Source organism: Malaclemys terrapin, chromosome 21 (assembly GCF_027887155.1).
Source record: "Malaclemys terrapin pileata isolate rMalTer1 chromosome 21, rMalTer1.hap1, whole genome shotgun sequence".
In the NCBI taxonomy this organism is placed as follows: domain Eukaryota; kingdom Metazoa; phylum Chordata; order Testudines; family Emydidae; genus Malaclemys; species Malaclemys terrapin.
Window position 1 is genome coordinate 6,605,269 of NC_071525.1, and position 22,711 is coordinate 6,627,979.

Here is a 22,711-nt window from a genome sequence, read left to right on the forward strand (position 1 = left end):
AGACCTTTTCCACTTGAGCAGCGGACCAGACGGGTGCTTTTAGATTTCATCTTTCATTATATTGTTTATTACAATCATGCTGTTCGCCAAGTATCTGCTTTTGTCTTTCATGGGTAAAGCTTTTGCATTAGACATCGTGTTAAGGTTTGGAACTGAGAAAGGAGCCTTTTCAATAGGACATGGGCTTTCATGATAGCTTAGCACAGTTGAGATGCTCTTTATTCACTTGTGCACAGTTTTAGTTTAATTTCCAGTGCTCTGGCTGTAGAACAGTAATATCATCCGATTGCATCTGTTTTTATTCTGATCTATCCAGTTTATTTAGGGTAGATCATGATCTACTGAATATTGACTCTAATGACACAACCTCTTTTCTTCCTACAGTGGTACAAGTACAGGGATATCTGCACCAATTTCAGCCGTTCCTGTTTGTGAACATTAATGATACAGCGAAGATCCAGTGCTCTTCCGAAAAACAATTTTTAGCAGGAGGTATGACAGCTCAGTGGTACAGGAGACAGGAAGGCGAGGCCCCCATGTTAATTAAGAGATGCTCAGATAATCAAAATGTAAGTAAAGTTGCTTGCATATCGGAAGGACACAACTTGACACTGGCAATCTACAATGCCGAAAGGAATGACTCTGGGGTTTATTACTGTACCGATTCGTACATCATCTTCCTGACTTTTGGCAACGGATCCACCCTGATTGTTGGAGGTAAGAAAACAGAACTGGATGAATAGGAAAGAAATGGAATGACAATGCTGACATAGTTCATGTGCACGTTAAAATGTAAAAAGCTGCTGTGATTGTTTATCAAAGATTGAATTGTTAGAAGACAGACCTGTCTGAATCCAAAATAGAGCAAGTAAACACTAGCTGCTGAAAGAACAGAAAAAATGTATTTTGCACAATTAAAAATATGAAATTTGTGAAAATGAACTCTTGAAGATTTTCTGTCTCCAGGGCACGTGCTAGGAATATTTTTCACCTATGAGCCATATTTGAATGAAACAATACTTTGAAATTAGGAAATGTTCTTAGGACTGCATCAGTTTCTAAGATAGTACAGAGTTTCCATTCTTCTAAGTGCAAATATGTGTTTAGTTTGGGCTGGATTTCATTTCATTTTTCAGTTTCTTCATATTTTCCTATTGTACAACACATTTATCCTTTGAGCTACTTTCATCTTGTACGAGTAACCCCCTGAATCAAACTGCAGCTCAGTTGAGCGTCACACTGAACTTTCTGCTTTATTCCACAGACAGTTACACCACCAGCAGTTGGGTGCTGCCTCTGGCTCCATCTCCCCACAGCCTCCTCTCCCCCGGGACGGCTGATCTGGCTTGTGTGGTCCATGGAGTGTCCAACCCAGTCCAAATTTCCTGGAGTATTTCTGGGGATCTGCAGGAACAGGGGCTGACGCGTTCACTGAAAGCAAAGGATGGCTCCTTGGTGTTCATAAATCACATCAGTGTCCCCGTGGCCACCTGGACCAGTGGGAAGAATTTCACCTGTGATGTTAAATTCAACTCATCTGGCAAGAGTGTTAAGAAAATTGCCAGGTATATGGAAGGTGAGTGATTTTATATTAGGGTCTGGGAGTAGAGGGAAGTCAGATCGATAGCCCAGTGAGGGCCTGGTCCATGACTCGGACTCCGAGGCGCTATGATAATTATGACGGTAATTAGACATGTAAAGTGTCCATGGTCAGAGCTACTTTAACACAATTTGCAATTAGAGAAAGTTGTGAAATGTCGGGTAATATGTAGGAGCCGGCAGAGCTGCAGAGAACTTTGGGGAAGGAGGAAAGGGGACTTGCAGTGCTCACCGGCAGTGATTTTCAATAGAAACTGATATGCCAACTGTATCTGTAAAACACCCTACAGAGTTAAACAACAGCCAGTGTCAGAGGGAGAAGGGAACAGAGGCACTTGAGGGTGCAGAGAGCTGTTTCCTGCTGAGATGTTCAGAGGTGATGAAGTGAAGAGAGACCTACAGGGAGGATTTTGTAGATGGCAGGAGATGCAGAGAATATTCTGGTTACAGGAGAAATCGGCCTAATGAAAGGGGCACAACACAGAAGGTGAAAGATGCTGAAGGCTCCTGTAGTCTCAGTCCTCGGGGGTTAAGGCCTGTGGTGAAGTGGGGATCAGGAAGGGAGAGCTGGATGTGGTGGCATCATGACCCTCTTGGCTTGAGTCAACCACTTACTTGTGTCTGTTTTTTAGCTTCCTCCACAGCCCCTGCCAGTGAGTGCTCACATTACATTGTGCCCCTTGCGGCTGGTGCTGGTCTGCTGCTGCTGGTGGTGTCTCTGAGCCTCGTCTGGACCCTCTGTCCTTCCACGCTAGGTAAGAAACACAGCCCAGCCCAGACACTCTTCTGCAGAGAGAAATCCTACTCCCCTGCTTGTAACTGTCCCGTCCAACACATGAACACGCTGCAAATGTCACAACTACCAGCACTGATCTCAGAATGTTTGTTTTCTGAAACTTGAATTTCCTGTGTTGGGAGAACGGCTTTGTTCTCCGTGACAAAGGGAGCGATGTAGAAAGGCTTCTGCCCATGGCCCAGGCACCTTGTCTATAGTTCACAAAGAGCACTAGCCTTTCTGATGAGCCTCTCTCCATGTGCCATGCATGGTGGTGCCCTGCGCACCCACAGCTCGGATGCACCATTAGTCAATGAACTACAGCTGGGGGAGTGACCGTGGAAGAGGAACATTTACTGTTGTCTTTGTTTGTTCCAGGATTCAAGCCCAGGATCTCAGCATCTCCAGCTTCAGAGGAGCACCAGGTACGTCATGTTACAAACGATCTGGGTCTAAATCAATCTTTGCAGTGTTTGTTGTAGCCGTGTTGGTCCCATACTAGAGAGACAAGGTGGGTGAGGTAATATCTTTTATTGGACCAACTACTCTTGGTGAGAAAACACGCTTACGAGCTTACACGGAGCCCCTCTTCAGGTCTGCAACATGTACTCAGAGTGTCAGTCACTGTGTCTCTCAGCCATTTCTAGTCCCTCAGTCCAGCTTTATACATTTCACACTTAAACTGATGGACCTTGAAGTGAAGGTGAAAGTCAGGTCTAGCTGTTGGAGTAGCAGAAGGGGAGCAAGGAGCCTTCATGCTAACTCTGGTACCAATTTACTGTGGGATGGTGGGCAAGTCACTTACATGCTCTCACTCAGTTTCCCCATATGTCAAAAACGGATGAGAAGATCAACTGCGCAAGAATGCTGAGAACTTTAATGTTCTATTGTTACTGACGATGCCCTTTACAGTGATTTTGTGTGCAGCTGGGAACATTTTTGGCATAAAGAGCTGTAAGAAATTATATTTGTAAGGCACATCAAGATTTTCCAGTCAGGGCCGGCTCTAGGGTTTTGGCCGCTCCAAGCAGCCAAAAAAAAAAAAAAAAAAGCCGTGATCGCAATAGCGATCTGCGGCGGCAATTCGGCGGAAGGTCCTTCGCTCGGAGCAGGAGTGAGGGACCGTCCGCCGAATTGCCGCCGACTACCTGGACCTGCCGCCCCTTTCCGGAGTGGCCCCCCCAAGCACCTCCTTGCCAAACTGGTGCCTGGAACCAGCCCTGTTTCCAGTGACAGGTGCTGTGGGCCTGATCCAAAGGTCACTGACCTCAGTAGGAGAGTGTGCATTTATATGGGGTTTGGATCTGGCAGAATATTATCAGCGGGTGAGTTCCTAAAGACAGAATGCAGCGCTGGTTTTGAAAACACACACAATTTAGAGGACAAGCAGAAGAATCAGAGATGAGAGGGAATTTTTCATCAGGCTAAACTCGCTTGGATGTTCAGTTCTGTCAGAACTTCATCCCAGCTCTCTCTGATCACCTCCTTCATTTTACAAGGCGGTGGCTAATTTTTCTAACTGTCACCGAACAGGATGGAATCTTATACACTCATCTGGATTTTGATTCACGGAATCGCAACGGGCGCACGATGCAGCGACCAGCCAGAGGGAAAAGTGTAAACCCGTGAACCGTCTATTGCAGGGGAATCCACACGTGGGAACTGATGGTTGGTTCTCTGCTGATCAGACATAGCAGCTGGAAGAAGGCTCTGTCCGTCTCCGTCTCCTTTCTTTTTTATTTTCTTCACTTCTCTGTTTAGAATAAAAAGCTCAGAAGATCCCCACAGAGTCCAGCCTCATGAGGTGGGAAATCTCCTTTTGGGATATAAAGGCATCAGGGTGTAGATGACTTTACACATCACATGTGTATTAGATTGGAAGCTCTTTGGGGCAGGGACTGTCTCTTCGTTCTGTGTTTGTGCAGCACCTAGCACAATGGGGCCTACTCCATAACTGGGACTCTGGGTGCTATGGTAACACAATCATCATCATCCTCCCCGCATTTGCAGAGGGACCCGGACGCAGCTGAACGGCTGAAACTTCCCTGCACAAAGAGTGAGGCCGGATGGCAGGAGCCTGCAGAGGGGACGTGCAGCCCTGTATATGCCACAGCTCCCAGCTCCCCTGATCCTCAGCAGGCTCGTGCTACCTTTGCAGTAACGTTACATGGACGTGCAATGGGATTGTGAAGGGGAAGGATGGATGCAGGAGGAGCTGGGAGGGATGAGAATCTCTCCCCAGGCCCGTGCGGGAGCTGCTATTCCAGTTCAACCTAAACAGGCTGCTGCTTTACCCCCTGGGCGAGATCCACAGGCCCCCATGTGCCAGCCCCTCTGCCCCATCTAACGGTAACAACACGTTATCAATGACTGGAGCTCTCCAAGGGCCTGAGCCTGCACGCGCTGCCTGTTTACATCACAACTTGTTGTTTTTCAAGCTGTCATTCGAACTGTCACTCATTAAAAACAGACGGCAACCCCACTAGTGGTGTTTGTGTTGCCTTTATTACCTGTTCAATGCATCAAGCTCAGGTTATTGTGTAATAAGAAAGGTGATCTCTTCAATCCTTTGGGCCAGATTCTGCTCTGGTTTCCAGCAGTGTAAACCTCTAGGAGCTCTGTTGCAGTCAGTGGAGTTACTCCAGCTTGACACCGGTGTCTCTGAGAGCAGAATCCGGCCCTTTCTATCCCACTTTGCATCTGTGTTTCTTTTGATGGATGATGCAATGAATGTGTTAACACATGACTTGTTACACACACACCTTCAAACATGGCGGATGGTGATCAATTGTTCTTCATTTCCACTAAAGGCAGGGCACATTATGGGCTTAAACTGCCGCAAGGGAGATTTAGGTTACATGTTAGGAAAAACTTTCTAACTCCAAGGGGAGTTCAGCTCTGGAATAGGTTGTGGAATCCACGTCACTGGCAGGTTGGACAAACACCTCTCAGGCATGGTCTAGCTTTACTTGTCCAGACCCCTGTGCTGAGGCAGGACCTTGATGACTTGTCAACTTCCCCTATAGCCTGACATGTCTGTGATTCTCTGAGCGCCAATAAAAAATGAATGACTAAGGGACTGAATCTGATCTCATGTTACCTTGAGTATTGAACCCAGGAGGGCCCTGATTTCCATTGTGACTTCAAACTGAGGGCTGGAATGAACGGTGACTTGCAGTCACTGAGGAAGCTTTCAGCAAGACGACAGCGGCTGGCTCTGGTTCCTTGGCCAACATCCCATTTGGGTTATTACTAGAGCTGGTCAGGTCTTTAGAAGGAACATTTCTTGGTCAGAAAATGCCCAGGTGTTGAAATGTAGGGTTTTTTCCCCCATAGGAAAGGGCTGAGCTTTGATGAATTTTTTGACTTTCCAAAAAGTTTCAGAATTGAAAAATGAACCAATCCGGTTCTCCAGTTCAAAACGACGCCGTGCTTAGAAGTTTAAGCTGGTTATTGCTGAAAGAAAATGGAACAGAGTCCAAATTTTAGATGGTCCAAATTGAAAGGAAACATTTCAAAATTATTCAAACAAAACGCTTCCTTTCACCCAACCCCAGAATGATTTTTGGTTCCAGAAAAATTTTTGAGACTTTGATTTTTTCCTCCTAGTTCATGACAGGAAAAGTTTTCGATATCTTGAAAATGTGTGTGGGGTGGGAAATCCATTTTCTGCCCAGCCCTGGTAATCACACGAGTGTAAAATGTAGCTGCAGTTGGCTCCATGGCTCCTTTTCACTTCCTGCCCTAAGGCACTGCGCCGTGCTGCTATGGGGCTGTCAGACAGCTGTCCCGCTCCACCCCCACCGTGCATGAAGGGATTTCTGAATACAGTGTAAGGGCCCAATCCTGCACGGTGCTGATGCACCGACTGTGACACACTGGACACTCCCCACACTCAGCAAAGTCAAGGGGAGTGGTGGGTGCTCAGCGGCTTTTAGGATCAGTGCCTATGTTCAGTTCCTTTAAGCACTGCCCATTGTAAAGCAGTGTGTTCGGATCTCTCGAGCAGTAAATAAAGCATTGTGCCACTGTCAATCAGTATTACTGGGTGGTTTGTAACAGGCACTTTCTTTTATAAGGGACTTTGCTGGGGAGACATTGTTCTCGAATAGTGTTATGATTTCTGTGGTCTTCTCTGTACAACCACTGACAACATTCAGCCCCTTAACAGTGACCCTGGGGACCTGATTCTCATCTGCATTAAGCCCTTTTCCTCCATGATAACGCCCAGGGGCCTGGAAGTGGGTGTGAGTGTAATTTCTGCTTCTCTAAACTCCTCTTTACATTGGTGCAAAGGGGAAGCTGTGTCATTGTGAGTTACACCCTTGGGCTAGAAATCAGGCAGAAACTTGGCCAGTCCAGTCATCCTTCATCAGCCAAATTCTTGCTTCCACTTAACATTGCCTCAGTCAGGGACTGCAGGATTTAGCCCAGGGAGTGAAAGGGAAGGAAGGAAGAAGGAAGAACTGCCTGGAAGGGGTTTGTGACAGATCGATCCCCACGTTGCCAGGGGAGCTGCAGCCAGTCAGTGCAGTCTCAAAAAATGGGGTGCAGTCTAAGGAGACATGGAGAAGTAACCTGGGGAATCTGGTCTTTTTTGAGCCAATTGCTCTATTCGCTAGCCCATGTTGCCCTCTATTGTCAGCTGTTTCAGAAGGGTCACTGATAGATGCACTTTACTTCTCTCTGCCTACTTTGTGCAGCGAGACACAACTTTCTAACCTGCCCCTTTCAGTTTGTTTTTAGCCAGTTTATTGATAGATCCAGGAGGAGGCCCTTAACTTCCATTGACTTCAGTAGGAGTGAGGCCCCTAACCCACTTAGCCATGTTTGACAATCCCGCTAGGCACCTCTCTGCCTTTATAGGCACTGAAATACTTTTGACAATCTGGCCCTAAATAACTTTTGAGACTGGGACTTGTACAATTGAAAATTGCATCCCACAGTCTCTTATTTGTCAAATATCAGAGCTTTCAGTGTGAGGATTTAAGGTACAATTAAAGTCGTCCAAGACACGATGCCAAATGATCATTACATGTCTGTGTTGTACCAACACGAAATATGATCCATTAAACCAAACATGAAGGCTGGGGAGAGATTTACGTTGCGATTCTCAGAAGACCTAGTGATTTAGGAGCATTCTCCTTTGAAAGTCAAAGGGACTTATGCTCCGAAGTCATATCCATTTGTTTATATAGATCATCCATATTCTGGATGTTTAAATTTATTCTCAATCATTATATACACTCCTGTGCCATTGGACTGCAGAGAAATTCTACAAGAAATGCTGTAGCCTCTGTAGATTCTTTACCCCACCCATCTACTGTCTATCACCAGAGCACATCCTCCTCGGAGGCGTTCCTCACTGGACATACCCGAGACACTGAACCCAGTCACTGCAGCAGTGCACTGGGCATCAGCCTTTGGGCCGGTGTGTCAGGATTTTGTTCTACTTTTTTTATGAAAATGATCTTTGCCGAGTATTTGGTTTTATCTTCCTTAGGTAAAACTTCTGCATTAAGCTTTGGAATTGAGAAATCAGCCTCTTCAGTGTTGAATATCTATGATATGTTTTCAGACTTTAGCTGGATGTTAATAGCAGGGTTTTTTTAGCATTTAGGCTGCAGAGCATAGATGATGTCAGATTAACTAAATTCTATGGCTGAGCTATCCAGTCCATCTGTGGCAGTTGGAGACTTGATGGAAACTGGCTATAATGATATTTTATTTCTCCAGTGCTAGGAGTGCAGTTATTTCTGTACCAGACTCAGCGGATCGAGTTTGTGGAAGTTAATGACACCGCCAAGATGCACTGTTCTTCCACGGAAAACTTGGAAGGAGGAGGATTGAAAGTGTTTTGGTATTTGAGAAGAGAAGGTGAGACTCTAACATGCATTAAGCGCTGTTCGGATGATCAAAATGTAAGTAAATTTGCTTGCAAACACGAGACACACAGCTCGACCCTGGAAATCAGCAATGTCCAAAAGACTGAGTCTGGCATTTACTACTGTGCATATAAATACAGCAGCTACCTGATCTTCGGGAATGGATCCACACTGATTGTTGGAGGTAAGGAACCATTTAACTTGTTTAAGGAGACTAATAATTGATTGACAAAGCATATTTCATGTTCCCATTAAAATGTAACAAGATACCATATCTATTGATGAATGGTTCCAAGGAAAGCATACTTTAAGCCAAACAGATCAGCTAAACAATAAATACTATGGGTACAGAAGGGATATAATACACATACATTTTATAAGTAAAAATGTTAAAACTTGAAAGTGCCGAAAATAAACTATTGAAGTTTCTCAGTGACTGTTCAGGGCACCCAGGAGGGGAATATTTCTAACCTAAGAGCCATGACTGCATGAAACTATATGTTGAGTTAATGAAATGTTTACAAAAAAATTAAAATTGCACACACTTTTCCTCCTGGCTAGTGCTGATATGTATTGTGCTACCTCCTAGTTAGTGGTGGTGTGATGATTTGCTATCTCCTTCTTCAATAGACGTTTCTTTGAATTAATGCCTTAGTGACAGTGTTGTTGTAGCCGTGTTGGTCTCAGGATATTAGAGAGACAAGGGGGGGTGAAGTAATATATTTTATGGGACCAACTTCTGCTGGTGAGAGAGACAAGCTTTCGAGCTCACACAGAACTCTGAGTAAATTCCCAGACCTGAAGAAGAGCTCTGTGGAAGCTCAAAAGCTTCTCTCTCTCACCAACAGAAGTTGGTCCCATAAAAGATATTACCTCACCCACCTTCTCTTAGTGAAAGATTAACACCTTTAATCAGACTGCAGCTCATCTGATCATCACACTGAATTCTCCACCTCCTTCTCCTCAGACAGTTATACCAACAGCAGCTGGGTGATGCTTCTGGTCCCATTTGCACATGATATTCAAATCACTGAGACAGCAAATCTGGCCTGCGTGATCCATGGAGTGTCCAGCCCAGTCCATGTTTCCTGGAGTGTTTCTGGGGAGCTGCAGGAACAGGGGCTGACGCGCTCATTGAAAGCAAAGGATGGATCTTTAACGCGCATAAATCACATCAGCGTCCCCATGGACACCTGGACCAGTGGGAAGAATTTCACCTGTGAAGTCAAATTCAACTCTTCTGGCAGCAGTGTGAAGAAAAGTACCAGGTATCCTGCAGGTGAGTGATATTGTATTTGAGGTAAAGGGAGACTCAGATGTGAAATAGGGGTGAAGTAGCCACAGTCAGAGCTGCTTCTATGTAACTTTCCATCACAGAAAGCAGAATTATTCTATGTCTTAGTTAGAATTTCTCTAGAGAATTTGGAGAAAGGTGAATTGAGACATTACAGGGACCACAAGACAATGTAGCTCTGATCTCTAAGGCAGCTTTCACCCAGATTGTACGTATGAATCCCTGTAAAGAGCTAAATAATAATAAATACCAGGAGTAAAGGGGAATTGAGAGGCATCTGAGATAAGAGATGTTTTCCAGTGAGATATGCAAAGTGATGGAGAGACGATGAGGTGAGGAGAGACCTACAGGGAGGATTTTGTAGATGGCAGAAGGTCCAGAGAAGATTCTGATTACAGGGGAAGGCATTGGCCTAATGCCACGGACACAACAGAGGGAGAAAAGTGCTGAAGGCTCCTGTAGCCTCACTCCTTGGGGGTTAAGGCCTGGGGTGAAATGGGGATCAGGAGAGACGAGCTGGATGTGGTGGCATCACGACCCTCTTTACTGGAGTCAGCCACTTACTTGTGTCTTTTTTTTTTTCTTGCTTCCTCCACAGCCCCTGACAGCAAGTGCTCATATTACATTGTGCCCTTTGCGGCTGGTGCTGGTCTGCTGCTGCTGTTGGTGTCTCTGAGCCTCGTATGGACCCTCTGCCCTTCCACGCTAGGTAAGAAACACAGCCCAGCCCAGACACTCTCCCGCAGAGAGAAATCCTACTCCCCTGCTTGCTACTGTCCCATCCCACACATGAACATGCTGCAAATGTCACAACTGCCAGCACTGATTGCAGAATGTTTGTTTTCTGAATCTTGAATTTCCTGTGTCGGGAGAACGGCTTTGTTCTCAGTGACAAAGGGAGAGATGTAGAAAGTCTTCTACTGCCCATGGCCCAGGCATCTAGTCTATAGTTCACAAAGAGCAGTAGCCTTTCTGATGAGCCTCTGTCCATGTGCCATGCACGGTGGTGCCCTGCGCACCCACAGCTCGGATGCACCATTAGTCAATGAACTACAGCTGGGGGAGTGACCGTGGAAGAGGAACTTTTACTGTTGTCTTTGTTCATTCCAGGATTCCAGCCCAGGATCTCAGCACCCCCAGCTTCACAGGAGAACCAGGTACTGCTCTTTGGAAACTGACTCTGTGTAAATCACTGTGTTTGTCTCAGGCTTTTCTAATCCATCCATCAACTTCATATATTTGGCACTTAAACTGATTGTTTTGAAAGGAGAAGGTGAAAAGTGAGATCTAGCTGTTGGAGTAGCTGAAAGGGAGCAAAGAGCCTTCCTGCTAACTCTGGTACCAATTTAGTCTAGGATAGCAGGCAAGCCACATAGTGCTCTGTGACTCAGTTTCCCCATGTGTAAAAAGTGGATGACTAGACTTACTGCTCAAGGATGATGGGAAGTTTGATGTCTTATTAGTTCTGACTGTGCCTTTACAGGGTTTTTGTGCAGCTGGGAACATTTTTTGGCACTTATAAGATAAAGAGCTAAAAGAAATTATATTTGTAAAGCACATTTTCCAGTGACAGGTTCTGTGGGCCTGAGCCAAAGCTCCCTGACCTCAATAGGAGACTGTCCATTTATACCGCGTTTGGATCTAGCAAAATATAATGAGCAGGTGAGCTCTTAAAGTCAGAATCCAGCACTGGTTTCCATTCCGATAACACACACCATTTATAGGACAAGCAGGAGAATCAGAGATGAGGGAATTTTTCATCAGGCTAAACTCACTTGGATGTTCGGTTCTGTCTCACCCTGTATCCCTTCATTTTACAAGGAGATGGCTAATTTTACTAATTGTCACCAAACAGGGTGGGATCTTATATGCTCATCTGGATTTTGATTCACGGAATCGCAACGGGCACATGATGCAGCGATCAGCCAGAGGGAAACATCTAAAACCCTGAACTGTCTCGTGCAGGGGAATCCACTTGTGGGAACTGATGTCTGGTTCTCTGCTGATCGGACATAGCAGCTGGAAGAAGGCTCTGTTTGTCACCTTTTTTATTTATTTTCTCCCCTTTTCTGTTTGCAATATAAAGGTCAGAAGATTCCCCACAGGGTCCAACATAATAAGGTGGGAAATCTCCTTTTGGGATATAAAGGCATCACGGTGTAGATAATACACTTGTGTACTAGATTGGAAGCTCTTTGGGGCAGGGACTGTCTCTTTGTTCTGTGTTGGTGCAGCATCTAGCACAGAGGGGCTCTGATCCATAATCGGGACTTCTGGGTGCTATGGTAACACCATCATCATCATCCTCTCATCTGCAGAGGGACCCGGATACAGCTGAACGGCTGCGGCTTCCCTGCACAGAGAGAGGCCGGATGACAGGAGACTGCAGAGGGGACATGCAGCCCCTGTATATGCCACAGCTCCCTTGATCCTCAGCAGGCTCGTGCTCCCATTGCAGTAACGTTACATGGACGTGCAATGGGATTGTGAAGGGGGAGGATGGATGTGGGAGGAGCTGGGAGAGAGGCCAGGGCTGGAGCTGCTACTCCAGTGTTTCCTCTACAGCAATGTTTCTCAATGACCAGTCCGTGGACCAGTGCCGGTCCTTGAGATCTTCCTGACACAGCTTAGGAAGACAGCAAGCCGGTCCCTGGTATCAGAAAGGTTGAGAAATGCTGGTGTAGAGGCTGCTTCTTTCCCCACGGGCGAGATCCACAGGGCCCAAGGGGCCAGCCCCCGTGCACCATCTAACAATAACAACACGTTATCAATGACTGGAGCTCTCCTGGTGCCTGAGCCTGCACGCGCTGCCTGTTTACATCACAACTTGCTGTTCTTCAAGCTGTCGTTCGAACTGTCACTCATTAAAAACAGACGGCAACCCCACTAGTGTTGTTTGTGTTGCCTTTATTACCTGTTCAATGCATCAAGCTCAGCTTATTGTGTAATAAGAAAGGTGCCCTCTTCAATCCTTTGGGCCAGATTCAGTTTACAGTGGTTTACAGCAGTGTAAATCTGGAGGAGCTCTGTTGCAGTCAGTGGAGTTACTCCAGATTGACACCGGTGATTCTGAGAGCAGAATCCAGCCCTATTCATCCCACTTAGCGTTTGTGTTTCTTTGATGGATGATACAACAAATGTGTTACACCCCACTTGTTAGACACACATCTCCACATAGGATAAGGGGTGTTTTAAAGAGGATATTTGTTCTTCATGTCCACTAGAGGCAGGACAAGAAGTAATGGGCTTAATCTGCAGCAGGGAAGATTTAGGGTAGATATTTGGAAAAAGTTTCTAAAGGTTGGTCTACAGTTGGTAAGATATGCAACTTCAGCTATGGGAATAGCGTAGCTGAAGTTGACGTTTCTTATTTCGACTTACCTCGATTCCTCACGGCACGGGATCAACGGCCGCAGCTCCCCCGTCGACTCCGCTACCACCGCTCGCCCTGGTGGAGTTCCGGAGTCGACAGGAGCGCGTTCGGGGATCGATATATCGTGTCTAGACGAGACGCAATATATCGATCCCTGATAAATCGATTATTACCCGCCAATTTGACGGGTAGTCTGGACGTACCGTAACTCTAAGGTTAGTTCAGCTCTGGAACTGGTTTCCAAGGGAGGTTGTGGAATCCCCGTCACAAGAGGTTTTGAAGAGCAGGTGGAACAAACACCTGTCAGGGATGATCCAGGTTTACTTGTCCAGACCCCTGTGCTGAGGCAGGACCTGGATGACTTTTCAAGGTTCCTTCCAGTCTGACATGTCCGTGATTCTCTGAGCGCCCATAAAAATTGAATGACTAAGGGCCAGAATCTGATCTCCTGTTACCCTGAGAACTGAACCCAGCGGGGCTGCAGGAGGGCCCAGATTTCCGTTGAGTTTTCAAACTGAGGTCATGAGTAGACGGTGACTTGCAGTCACTGAGGAAGCTTTCAGCAGGACGAGAGAAACTGACTCTGGTTCCTTGGCCAACATCCCATGTGGGTAATTACAAGAGCTGGTCAGGTCTTTAGAAGGAACATTTCTTTGTGGGAGAAGAGTCAGTTTTGATGAATTTTTGTGACATGTATAAAAAGTTTTAAAATTGAAAAATTCCTGTCCTCAGTTCAAAATGCCGTATTGCTGAGACGTGTGAGCTAATTATATTGGAAATTTAACATGGTCAGAATTTTATATAGTCAAAATTGAAAGGAAACATTTCAAAAATATTCAAACAAAACCACTTCCTTTCACACAATCCAAAAATGATTTTTGGTGCTAGGAAAATTTTTGAGATTTTAACTTTTCATCCCAGTTTGAGATGGGAAAATTTTTCGATATCTTGAAAATTTTTGTGCGATGGGAAATGTTCTGCCCCAGCCTGGTAATTACATGAGTGTAAAATTGCTCCTGTAGCTGCACTTGGCTACATTGCTCCTTTTCACTTCCTGCCCTAAGGCACTGCGCCGTGCTGCTGTGGGGCTGTCAGACAGCTGCCCCGCTCCACCCCCACCGTGCATGAAGGGATTTCTGAATATACTGCAAGGGTCCAATTCTGCATGGTGCTGAGACACTTGCTGTGATGTGTGGGCACCTGCAGCACTCAGCTAAGTCCAGAGGAGTGGTGGGTGCTTAGCGGCTGTTAGGATCAGCTCCTACGTTCAGTTCCTGAAAGCACTGCACATTGTAACGCATTGCGCTGGGATCCTTAGAGCAGTAAATATGTTATTCTGCCATTGTCAGTCAGTGTTACTGGGAGGTTTATAACAGGCCCTTACAGGAACTGGGCTGGGCAGACATTGTGCTCGAATAGCGTTATGATTTCTGTGGTCTTATCTGTATTACCATTGATAACATTCAGCCCCTTAACAGTGAGCCTGGGGACCAGATTCTCATTTGCACTAAGCCCCTTTCCACCATGATAACGCCCAGGGGCCTGGAAGTGGGGGTGAGTGTAATTTATGCTCCTCTAAATTCCTCTTTACATTGGTGCAAAGGGGAGCTGTGTCATTGTGAGTAATGCCCTTGGGATAGAAATCAGGCCGAATCTTGGGCAGTCCAGTCGTCCTTCATCAGGTTCCATTTAATATTTCTTCAGGGTGGGACTGCAGGATTTAGCCCAGGTCGCTCCACACCCATGAGGGAGGGTCGGGAGGAGAGGGAAAGGGAGGGAAGGAAGGAAGATGGTCCCAAGCATTAGAGAGCTGCCGGGAAGGGGTTTCTGACAGATCGATCCCCACTTTGCCAGGGGAGCTGCAGCCAGTCAGTGCAGCCTCACACGTGGGGTTGAGGCTAAGGAGATCTGGCCAAGTCACCTAGGGAATCTGTTCTTTTCTGAGCCAATTGCTCTAATCGCTAGCCCACATTGCCCTCTATTGTCAGCTGTTTCAGAAGGGTCACTGACAGATGCACTTTTCTTCTCTCTCCCTGCTTTGTGCAGCCAGACACAGCTTTCTAACCAGCCCCGTTCCGTTCATTTTTAGCCAGTTTATTGATAGATCCAAAGAGAGACAGGGGAGGCGCTTAACTTCCACTGACTTCAGTAGGAGTGAGGCCCCTAACCCTCTTAGCCATGTTTGAAAATCTCACCAGGCACCTCTCTGCATTTATAGGCACCGAAATACTTTTCAAAATCTGGCCCTAAGTCAGTTTTTAAAATGGGACTTGGACTCTTTTGAAAATTGTATACCTTATTGTCTTATTTCTCACACATGTCAGAGCTTTCAGTTTGATGATTTAAAGTGCTATTAATGTCCTCCAAGATGAGACTCCAAATGATTGTTATGGGCAAATTTTGTAGCACCAAGAAATATGGTACAACAATGGATCAGACATGGAAGGCTGGGGAGAGATTTAGCTTGGGATTGTCAAAAGAATTATGTGATTTAGGAGCATTTTCCTTTGAAAGTCAATGGGCGGGGGGGATTTGGTAGCTGCTTTCAACTACCTGAAAGGGGGTTCTAAAGAGGATGGATCTAGACTGTTCGCAGTGGTACCAGCTGACAGAATAAGGAGTAATGGTCTCAAGTTGCAGTGGGGGAGGTTTAGATATTAGGATATGGATATTAGGTTGGTTTGGATATTAGGAAAAACTTTTTCACTAGGAGGGTGGTGAAGCACTGGAATGGGTTCCCTAGGGAGGTGGTGGAATCTCCTTCCTTAGAGGTTTTTAAGGTCAGGCTTGACAAAGCCCTGGCTGGGATGATTTAGTTGGGGATTGGTCCTGCTTTGAGCAGGGGGTTGGACTAGATGACCTCCTGAGGTCCCTTCCAACCCTGATATTCTGTGATTCTAATGGGACTTGTGCTCCTAAGTGATGTGGGTTTGTTTATATACATCATCCGTGCTCTGGATGTTTAAAATTTTTCTAAATCATTAGAGCACACCCCTGTGCCATTGGAATACAGAGAAATTCTACAAGAAATGCTGCACCCTCTGTAGATTCTTTACCCCACCCATTTAGTGTCTATCACCAGAGCACATCCTCCTGTGAGGCGTTCCTCACTGGAAATGACTGAGACACTGAACCCAGTCACTGCAGCAGTGCACTGGGCATCAGCCCTTGGGCCAGCGTGTCAGGATTTTGTTCTACGTTTTTATGAACATGATGTTTGCCGAGTATCTGGTTTTATCTTCCTTAGGTAAAACTTCTGCATTAAACTCTGGAATTGGGAAAACAGCCTCTTCAGAAGAACAGTGTTAAATATCTATGATATGTTTGGAAACTTTGGCTGGATATTAATTGCATTTCCGATCACTTGTACAGAGCTTTTTTAGCATTTTGGATGCAGAGAACAAATATCAGATTAAGTAATTTCTATGGCTGAGCTATCCAGGCCATCTGTGGCAGTTGGAGACTTGATGGACACTGACTATAATGATATTTTATTTCTCCAGTGCTAGGAGTGCAGTTATTTCTGTACCAGACTCAGCGGATCCAGTTTGTTGAAGTTAGTGACACCGCAAAGATCCACTGTTCTTCCAAAGAAAAATTGGAAGGAAGTAGAATGTTTTGGTATTTGAGACGAGAAGGCGAGAAACCCACCTGCATTAAGCGCTGTTTGGATGATCAAAATGTAAGTAAATTTGCTTGCAAACACGAGACACACAGCTCGACGCTGGAAATCAGCAACGTCCAAAAGACTGACTCTGGCATTTACTATTGTGCATATATAGACAGCAGCTACCTGCTTTTTGGGAATGGATCCGCGCTGATTGTTGGAGGTAAGGAACCATATAGCTTGTTTAAGGAGACTAGTAACTGATTGACAAAACATATTTCAAGTTCCCAATAAAATATAACAAGATACCTCAGCTACTGATGAATGGTTCAAAGGAAAGCATGCTTTAAGCCAAACAGATCAGCTAAACATTAAATGCTATGGGTAAAGAAGTTATATAATAACATTTATTGTTATAAATTATGTGTGTAAAACTTGAAAGTGCCAAAAATAAACTATTGAATTTCTCTGTGACTGTTCCAGGCACCCAGGTAGGGAATATTTCTAACCTAAGAGTTGGGTTTGCATGAAATAATGTTTTGAGTTAATTAAAAGTTTACAAAATGTATAAAATTGTACGCAATTTTCCTTCTAAGTAGTGCAGCTACGTATTGCGCTATGTCCTAGTTAGTGTTGGTGTGATAATTTAATATTACCTTCATCAATACATTTGTTCCTTTGAATTAATGTCTTAGTGACAGATATGCAGTGTTGTTGTAGCCGTGTTGGTCCCAGGATATTAGAGAGAAGAGGTGGGTGAGGTAATATCTTTTATTGGGCCAAGTTCTGTTGGTGAGAGAGACAAGCTTTTGAGCTACACAGAGCTCTTCTTCAGATCTGGGAAATGACACTCTGAATAAATTTCCCAGACCTGAAGAAGAGCTCTGTGGCAGCTTGAAAGTTTGTGTCTTTCACCAACAGAAGTTGGTCCCAGAAAAGATTTTACCTCACCCACCTTCTCTGAGTGAAAGTCTAACACCTTTAATCAGACTGCAGCTCATTTGATTATCACACTGAAGTATCACACCTCCTTCTGCTCAGACAGTTATACCAACAGCGGCTGGGTGATGCTTCTGGTCCCATTTGCACATGATATTCAAGTCACTGAGACAGCAAATCTGGCCTGTGTGATCCATGGAGTGTCCAGCCCAGTCCATGTTTCCTGGAGTGTTTCTGGGGAGCTGCAGGAACAGGGGCTGACGCGCTCATTGAAAGCAAAGGATGGATCTTTAACACTCATAAATCACATGAGCGTCCCCATGGACACCTGGACCAGTGGGAAGAATTTCACCTGTGAAGTCAAATTCAACTCTTCTGGCAGCAGTGTGAAGAAAAGTACCGGGTATCCTGCAGGTGAGTGATATGATATTTGAGGTAAATGGAGACTTAGATGTGAAATAGGGGTGAAGTGGCCACAATCAGAGCTGCTTGAACATAACTTTCCATCACAGAAAGCTGGAATATTCTATGTCTTAGTTAAAATTTCTTTAGAGAATTTCGGGAAAAGTCACGTGATCACAAGACAATGTAGCTCTGATCTCTGCTGTAGCTTTCACCCAGATTCTACATATAAAGCACTGTAAAGAGCTAAATAATAATAAATACCAGGAGAAAAGGGGAATTGAGAGGCACTTGAGAAGAGAGATGTTTTCCAGTGAGATACACACAGTGATGGAGAGACAATGAGATGAGGAGAGACCTACAGGGTGGATTTTGTAGATGGCAGGAGGTGCAGAGAAGATTCTGATTACAGGGGAAAGAATTCACCTAAGGGAAAGGGGGCAACACAGAAGGTGAAAGATGCTGAAGGCTCCTGTAGCCTCACTCCTCAGGGGTTAAGGCCTGTGGTGAAATGGGGATCAAGAGGGAAGAGCTGGATGTGGTGTCATCACGATCCTCTTGGCTCCAGTCAGCCACTTACTTCTGTCTGTTTTTTTGCTTCCTTCACAGCTCCTGCCAGGAAGTGCTTACAATACATTGTGCCCCTTGCGGCTGGGGCTGGTCTGCTGCTGCTGTTGGTGTCTCTGAGCCTCGTCTGGACCCTCTGCCCTTCCATGCTAGGTAAGAAACACAGCCCAGCCCAGAACTCTCCCTTAGGGAGAAATCCTACTCCCCTGCTTGCTACTGGGGACTGCAGCTGTCCCGTCCAACACATGAACATGCTGCAAATGTCACAACTGCCAGCACTGATTGCAGAATGTTTGTTTTCTGTATCTTGAATTTCCTGTGTCGGGAGAACGGCTTTGTTCTCCGTGACAAAGGGAGCGATGTAGAAAGGCTTCTACTGCCCATGGCCCAGGCACCTTGTCTATAGTTCACAAAGAGCACTAGCCTTTCTGATGAGCCTCTCTCCATGTGCCATGCATGGTGGTGCCCTGCGCACCCACAGCTCGGATGCACCATTAGTCAATGAACTACAGCTGGGGGAGTGACCGTGGAAGAGCAACTTTTACTGTTGTCCTTGTTTGTTCCAGGACTCAAGCCCAGGATCTCAGCACCCCCAGCTTCAGAGGAGCACCAGGTACGGCTCTTTGCAAACTGTCTCTGTCTAAAACAATGTGTCTCTCAGGCATTTCTAATCCATCAACTTCAGATATTTGGTAATTAAACTGGTTATTCTGGAAGGAGAAGGTGAAAGTGAGATCTAGCTGTTGGAGTAGCTGAAAGGTAGCAAAGAGCCTTCCTGCTAATTCTGGTACCAGTTTACTGTGGGATAGTGGGCAAGGCACTTAGTTCTCTGTGTCTCTGTTTCCCATGTGTAAAAAGTGGATAACTAGACTTACTGCTCAAGGATGATGGGAAGTTTGATGTTTTATTGTTCCTGACTGTGCCCTTTACAGGCTCTTTCTGATCACCTCCTTCATTTTACAATGCGGTGGCTAATTTTTCTAACTGTTGCCAAACAGGGTGGAATCTTATACGCTCATCTGGATTTTGATTCGCGGAATCGCAATGGGCGCACGATGCAGCGACCAGCCAGAGGGAAACGTGTAAAACCCTGAACTGTCTAGTGCAGGTGAACCCACACGTGGGAACTGATGGCTGGTTCTCTGCTGATCGTATGTAGTAGCTGGAAGAAGGCTCTGTCTGTCTCCCTCTCCTTTCTTTTTAATTTTCTCCCCTTCTCTTTTTAGAATAAAAAGCTCAGAAGATCCCCACAGAGTCCAGCCTCATCAGGTGGGAAATCTCCTTTTGGGATATAAAGGCATCACGGTGTAGATGACTTTACACGTCATTTGTATATTCGATTGGAAGCTCTTTGGGGCAGGGACTGTCTCTTTGTTCTGTGTTTGTGCAGCACCTAGCACAATGGGTGCTATGGTAACTCAATAATTGTCATCATCGTCCTCTCATCTGCAGAGGGACCCGGACACAGCTGAACATCTGCAGTTTCCCTGCACAGAGAGGCCGGATGGCAGAAGCCTGCAGAGGGGACGTGCAGCCCTAGTATATGTCACAGCTCCCAGCTCCCCTGATCCTCAGCAGGCTCGTGCTCCCATTGCAGTAACGTTACATGGACGTGCAATGGGATTGTGAAGGGGGAGGATGGATGCGGGAGGAGCTGGGAGGGATGAGAATCTCTCCCCAGGCCAGTACGGGAGCTGCTACTCCAGTGCTTGCTCTGGAGCAGTGTTTCTCGACCACCAGTCCGTGGACCAGCGTCGGTCCCTGAGATCTCCCTGACACAGTTTAGGAAGGCAGCAAGCCAGTACCTGGTTTCCAAAAGGCTGGGAAACGCTGCTCTAGAGTCTGTTGCTTTCTCCAAAGGCGAGATCCACAGGGCCCCACGTGCCAGCCCCTCTGCACCATCTAACAATAACAACACGTTATCAATGACTGGAGCTCGCCTGGTGCCTGAGCCTGCACGCGCTGCCTGTTTGCATCACAACTTGTTGTGGTTCAAGCTGTCATTTGAACTGTCACTCATTAAAAAGACCCAGTATTGATGTTTGTGTGCCTTGCCTCTTTTATCTGTTCAATGCATCAAGCTCGGCTTATTGTGTAATAAATAAGGTGGCGTCCTTAATTCTTTGGGCCCGATTCTGCTCTGGTTTCCAGCAGTGTAAATCCGGAGGAGCTCTATTGCAGTCAGTGGAGTTACTCCGGATTTACTCTGGAGTCTCTAAGAGCAGAAGCCGGCCCTGTCTATCCCACTTAGCATCTGTGCTTCTCGTGATGGATGATACAACAAATGTGTTACACAGAACTCGTTACGCACACACACCATCAACTATGGTAAGAGCTGTCCACTAAAGTCTGGAGGAGAAGAAGTAATGGGCATAATCTGCAGCAAGGGAGATTTAGGGGAGATGTTAGGAAAAACTTTGTAACTCTAAGGAGAGTTCGGCTCTGGAACAGGCGTCCAAGGGAGGTTGTGGAATCCCCGTCCCTGGAGGTTTTGAAGAGCAGGTGGAACAAACCCCTGTCAGGGATGGTCCAGGTTTACTTGTCCAGACCCCTGTGCTGAGGCAGGACCTGGATGACTTTTCAAGGTTCCTTCCAGTCTGACATGTCCGTGATTCTCTGAGCGCCAATAAAAAATGAATGACTAAGGGCCTGAATCTGATCTCCTGTTACCCTGAGTACTGAACCCAGCGGGGCTGCAGGAGGGCCCAGATTTCCATTGTGACTTCAAACTGAGGGCTGGAATGAATGGTGACTTGCAGTCACTGAGGAAGCTTTCGGCAAGACGAGAACAGCCGGCTCTGGTTCCTTGGCCAACTTCCCGTGTGGGTAATTACAAGAGCTGGTCTGGAGTCTTTAGAAGAAACATTTCTGTGTCAGAAAATCCCCATTTGTTGAAACGAAGATTTGTTTTCCATAGGAAAAGGGTCGGTTTTGATTAATTTTTTTACTTGATAAAAAAGTTTCAGAATTTCAAAATGGATCTTTCTGGTTGTCAAGTTCAAAAAGGCGTCTTGCTTAGAAATATACACAGATTATAGTAGATCCTTTTTAAAATAATATTTCATGGTCAAAAAATTTTATGTTCAAAATTGGAAAGAAAAATTTCAAAATTCTTAAAACAAAATGCTGCTTTTCACACAAACTGAAAATGATTTTTGATTGAAGACATTTTTTGAGATTTTGACTCTTTGTTCGACACAGGAAAATGTTTCAGTATCTTGAAAATTTGTGTGGGATGGAAAATCCATTTTCTGCCCAGCCCTGGTAATCACATGAGTGTAAAATTGCTCCTGTAGCTGCACTTGGCTCCATGGCTCCTTTTCACTTCCTGCCCTAAGGCACTGCGCCGTGCTGCTGTGGGGCTGTCAGATAGCTGCCCCGCTCCACCCCCACCGTGTCTAAAAAGATTTCTATATACTCTTTAAGGGCCCAATCCTGCCGGGTGCTGAGGCACTTCCTGTGACGTGCTGGGCAACCGCAACGCTGATTAAAGTCCAGGGGAGTGGTGGGTGCTCAGCGGCTGTTAGGATCAGCTCCTACCTTCCGTTCCTTAAAGCACTGCACATTGTAACGCATTGTCGCTGGGATCCTTAGAGCAGTAAATAGGGCTTTGTGCCGTTGTCAATCAGTGTTACTGGGAGGTTTATAACAGCCCCTTACAGGAACTGGGCTGGGCAGACATTGTGCTCAAATAGTGTTATGATTTCTGTGGTCTTATCTGTACAACCACTGACAACATTCAGCCCCTTAACAGCGAGCCTGGGGACCTGATTCTCATTAGCACTAAGCCCCTGTCCTCCATGGTAACACCCAGGGGCCTGGAAGTGGATGTCAGTGTAATTTCTGCTCCTCTAAACTCCTCTTTACATTGGTGCAAAGGGGAAGCTGCGTCATTGTGAGTAATGCCCTTGGGCTAGAAATCAGGCCGAATCTTGGCCAGTCCAGTCGTCCTTCGTCAGGCCAAAATCCTGCTTCTACTTAACATTGCCTCAGTCAGGGACTGCAGGATTTAGCCCAGGTCGCTTCCCAGCCATGGGAGGGAGGAAGGCGGGGAGGGAAATGGAAGGAAGAAGGAAGATGGTCCCCAGCATTAGAGAACTGCCTGGAAGGGGTTTGTGACAGATCGATCCAGGGGAGCTGCCACCAGCCAGAGCAGCCTCACAAGTGGGGTGCGGGTTAAGGAGACGTGGCCAGGCACCCGGAGATTCTGTTCTTTGTTGAGCCAATTGCTCTAATCACTAGCCCATGTTGCCCTCTATCGTCAGCTGTT

At 46.0% G+C, this 22,711-nt stretch overlaps 1 protein-coding gene across 1 annotated transcript; it reads left to right on the top strand.

Moving 5' to 3' along the window:
* Positions 1-418: 418 nt before the first annotated feature.
* LOC128827468 (immunoglobulin alpha-2 heavy chain-like) lies at positions 419-4,803 on the top strand. Its single transcript, XM_054011356.1, has 5 exons — positions 419-717; positions 1,265-1,576; positions 2,232-2,354; positions 2,753-2,799; positions 3,908-4,803. The coding sequence occupies exons 1-5, from the start codon at positions 495-497 to the stop codon at positions 4,001-4,003; spliced, it is 801 nt and encodes a 266-aa protein (XP_053867331.1). The 5' UTR covers positions 419-494; the 3' UTR covers positions 4,004-4,803.
* The last annotated feature ends 17,908 nt before the right edge of the window (positions 4,804-22,711 follow it).

Coding starts and splice junctions, on each gene's coding strand:
- LOC128827468 (XM_054011356.1), top strand. CDS start 495: ATGACAGCTCAGTGGTACAGGAGACAGGAAGGCGAGGCCCCCATGTTA. Junction 1,577..2,231: donor AATTGCCAGGTATATGGAAG/GTGAGTGATTTT, acceptor TCTGTTTTTTAG/CTTCCTCCACAGCCCCTGCC. Junction 2,355..2,752: donor CCTCTGTCCTTCCACGCTAG/GTAAGAAACACA, acceptor TGTTTGTTCCAG/GATTCAAGCCCAGGATCTCA.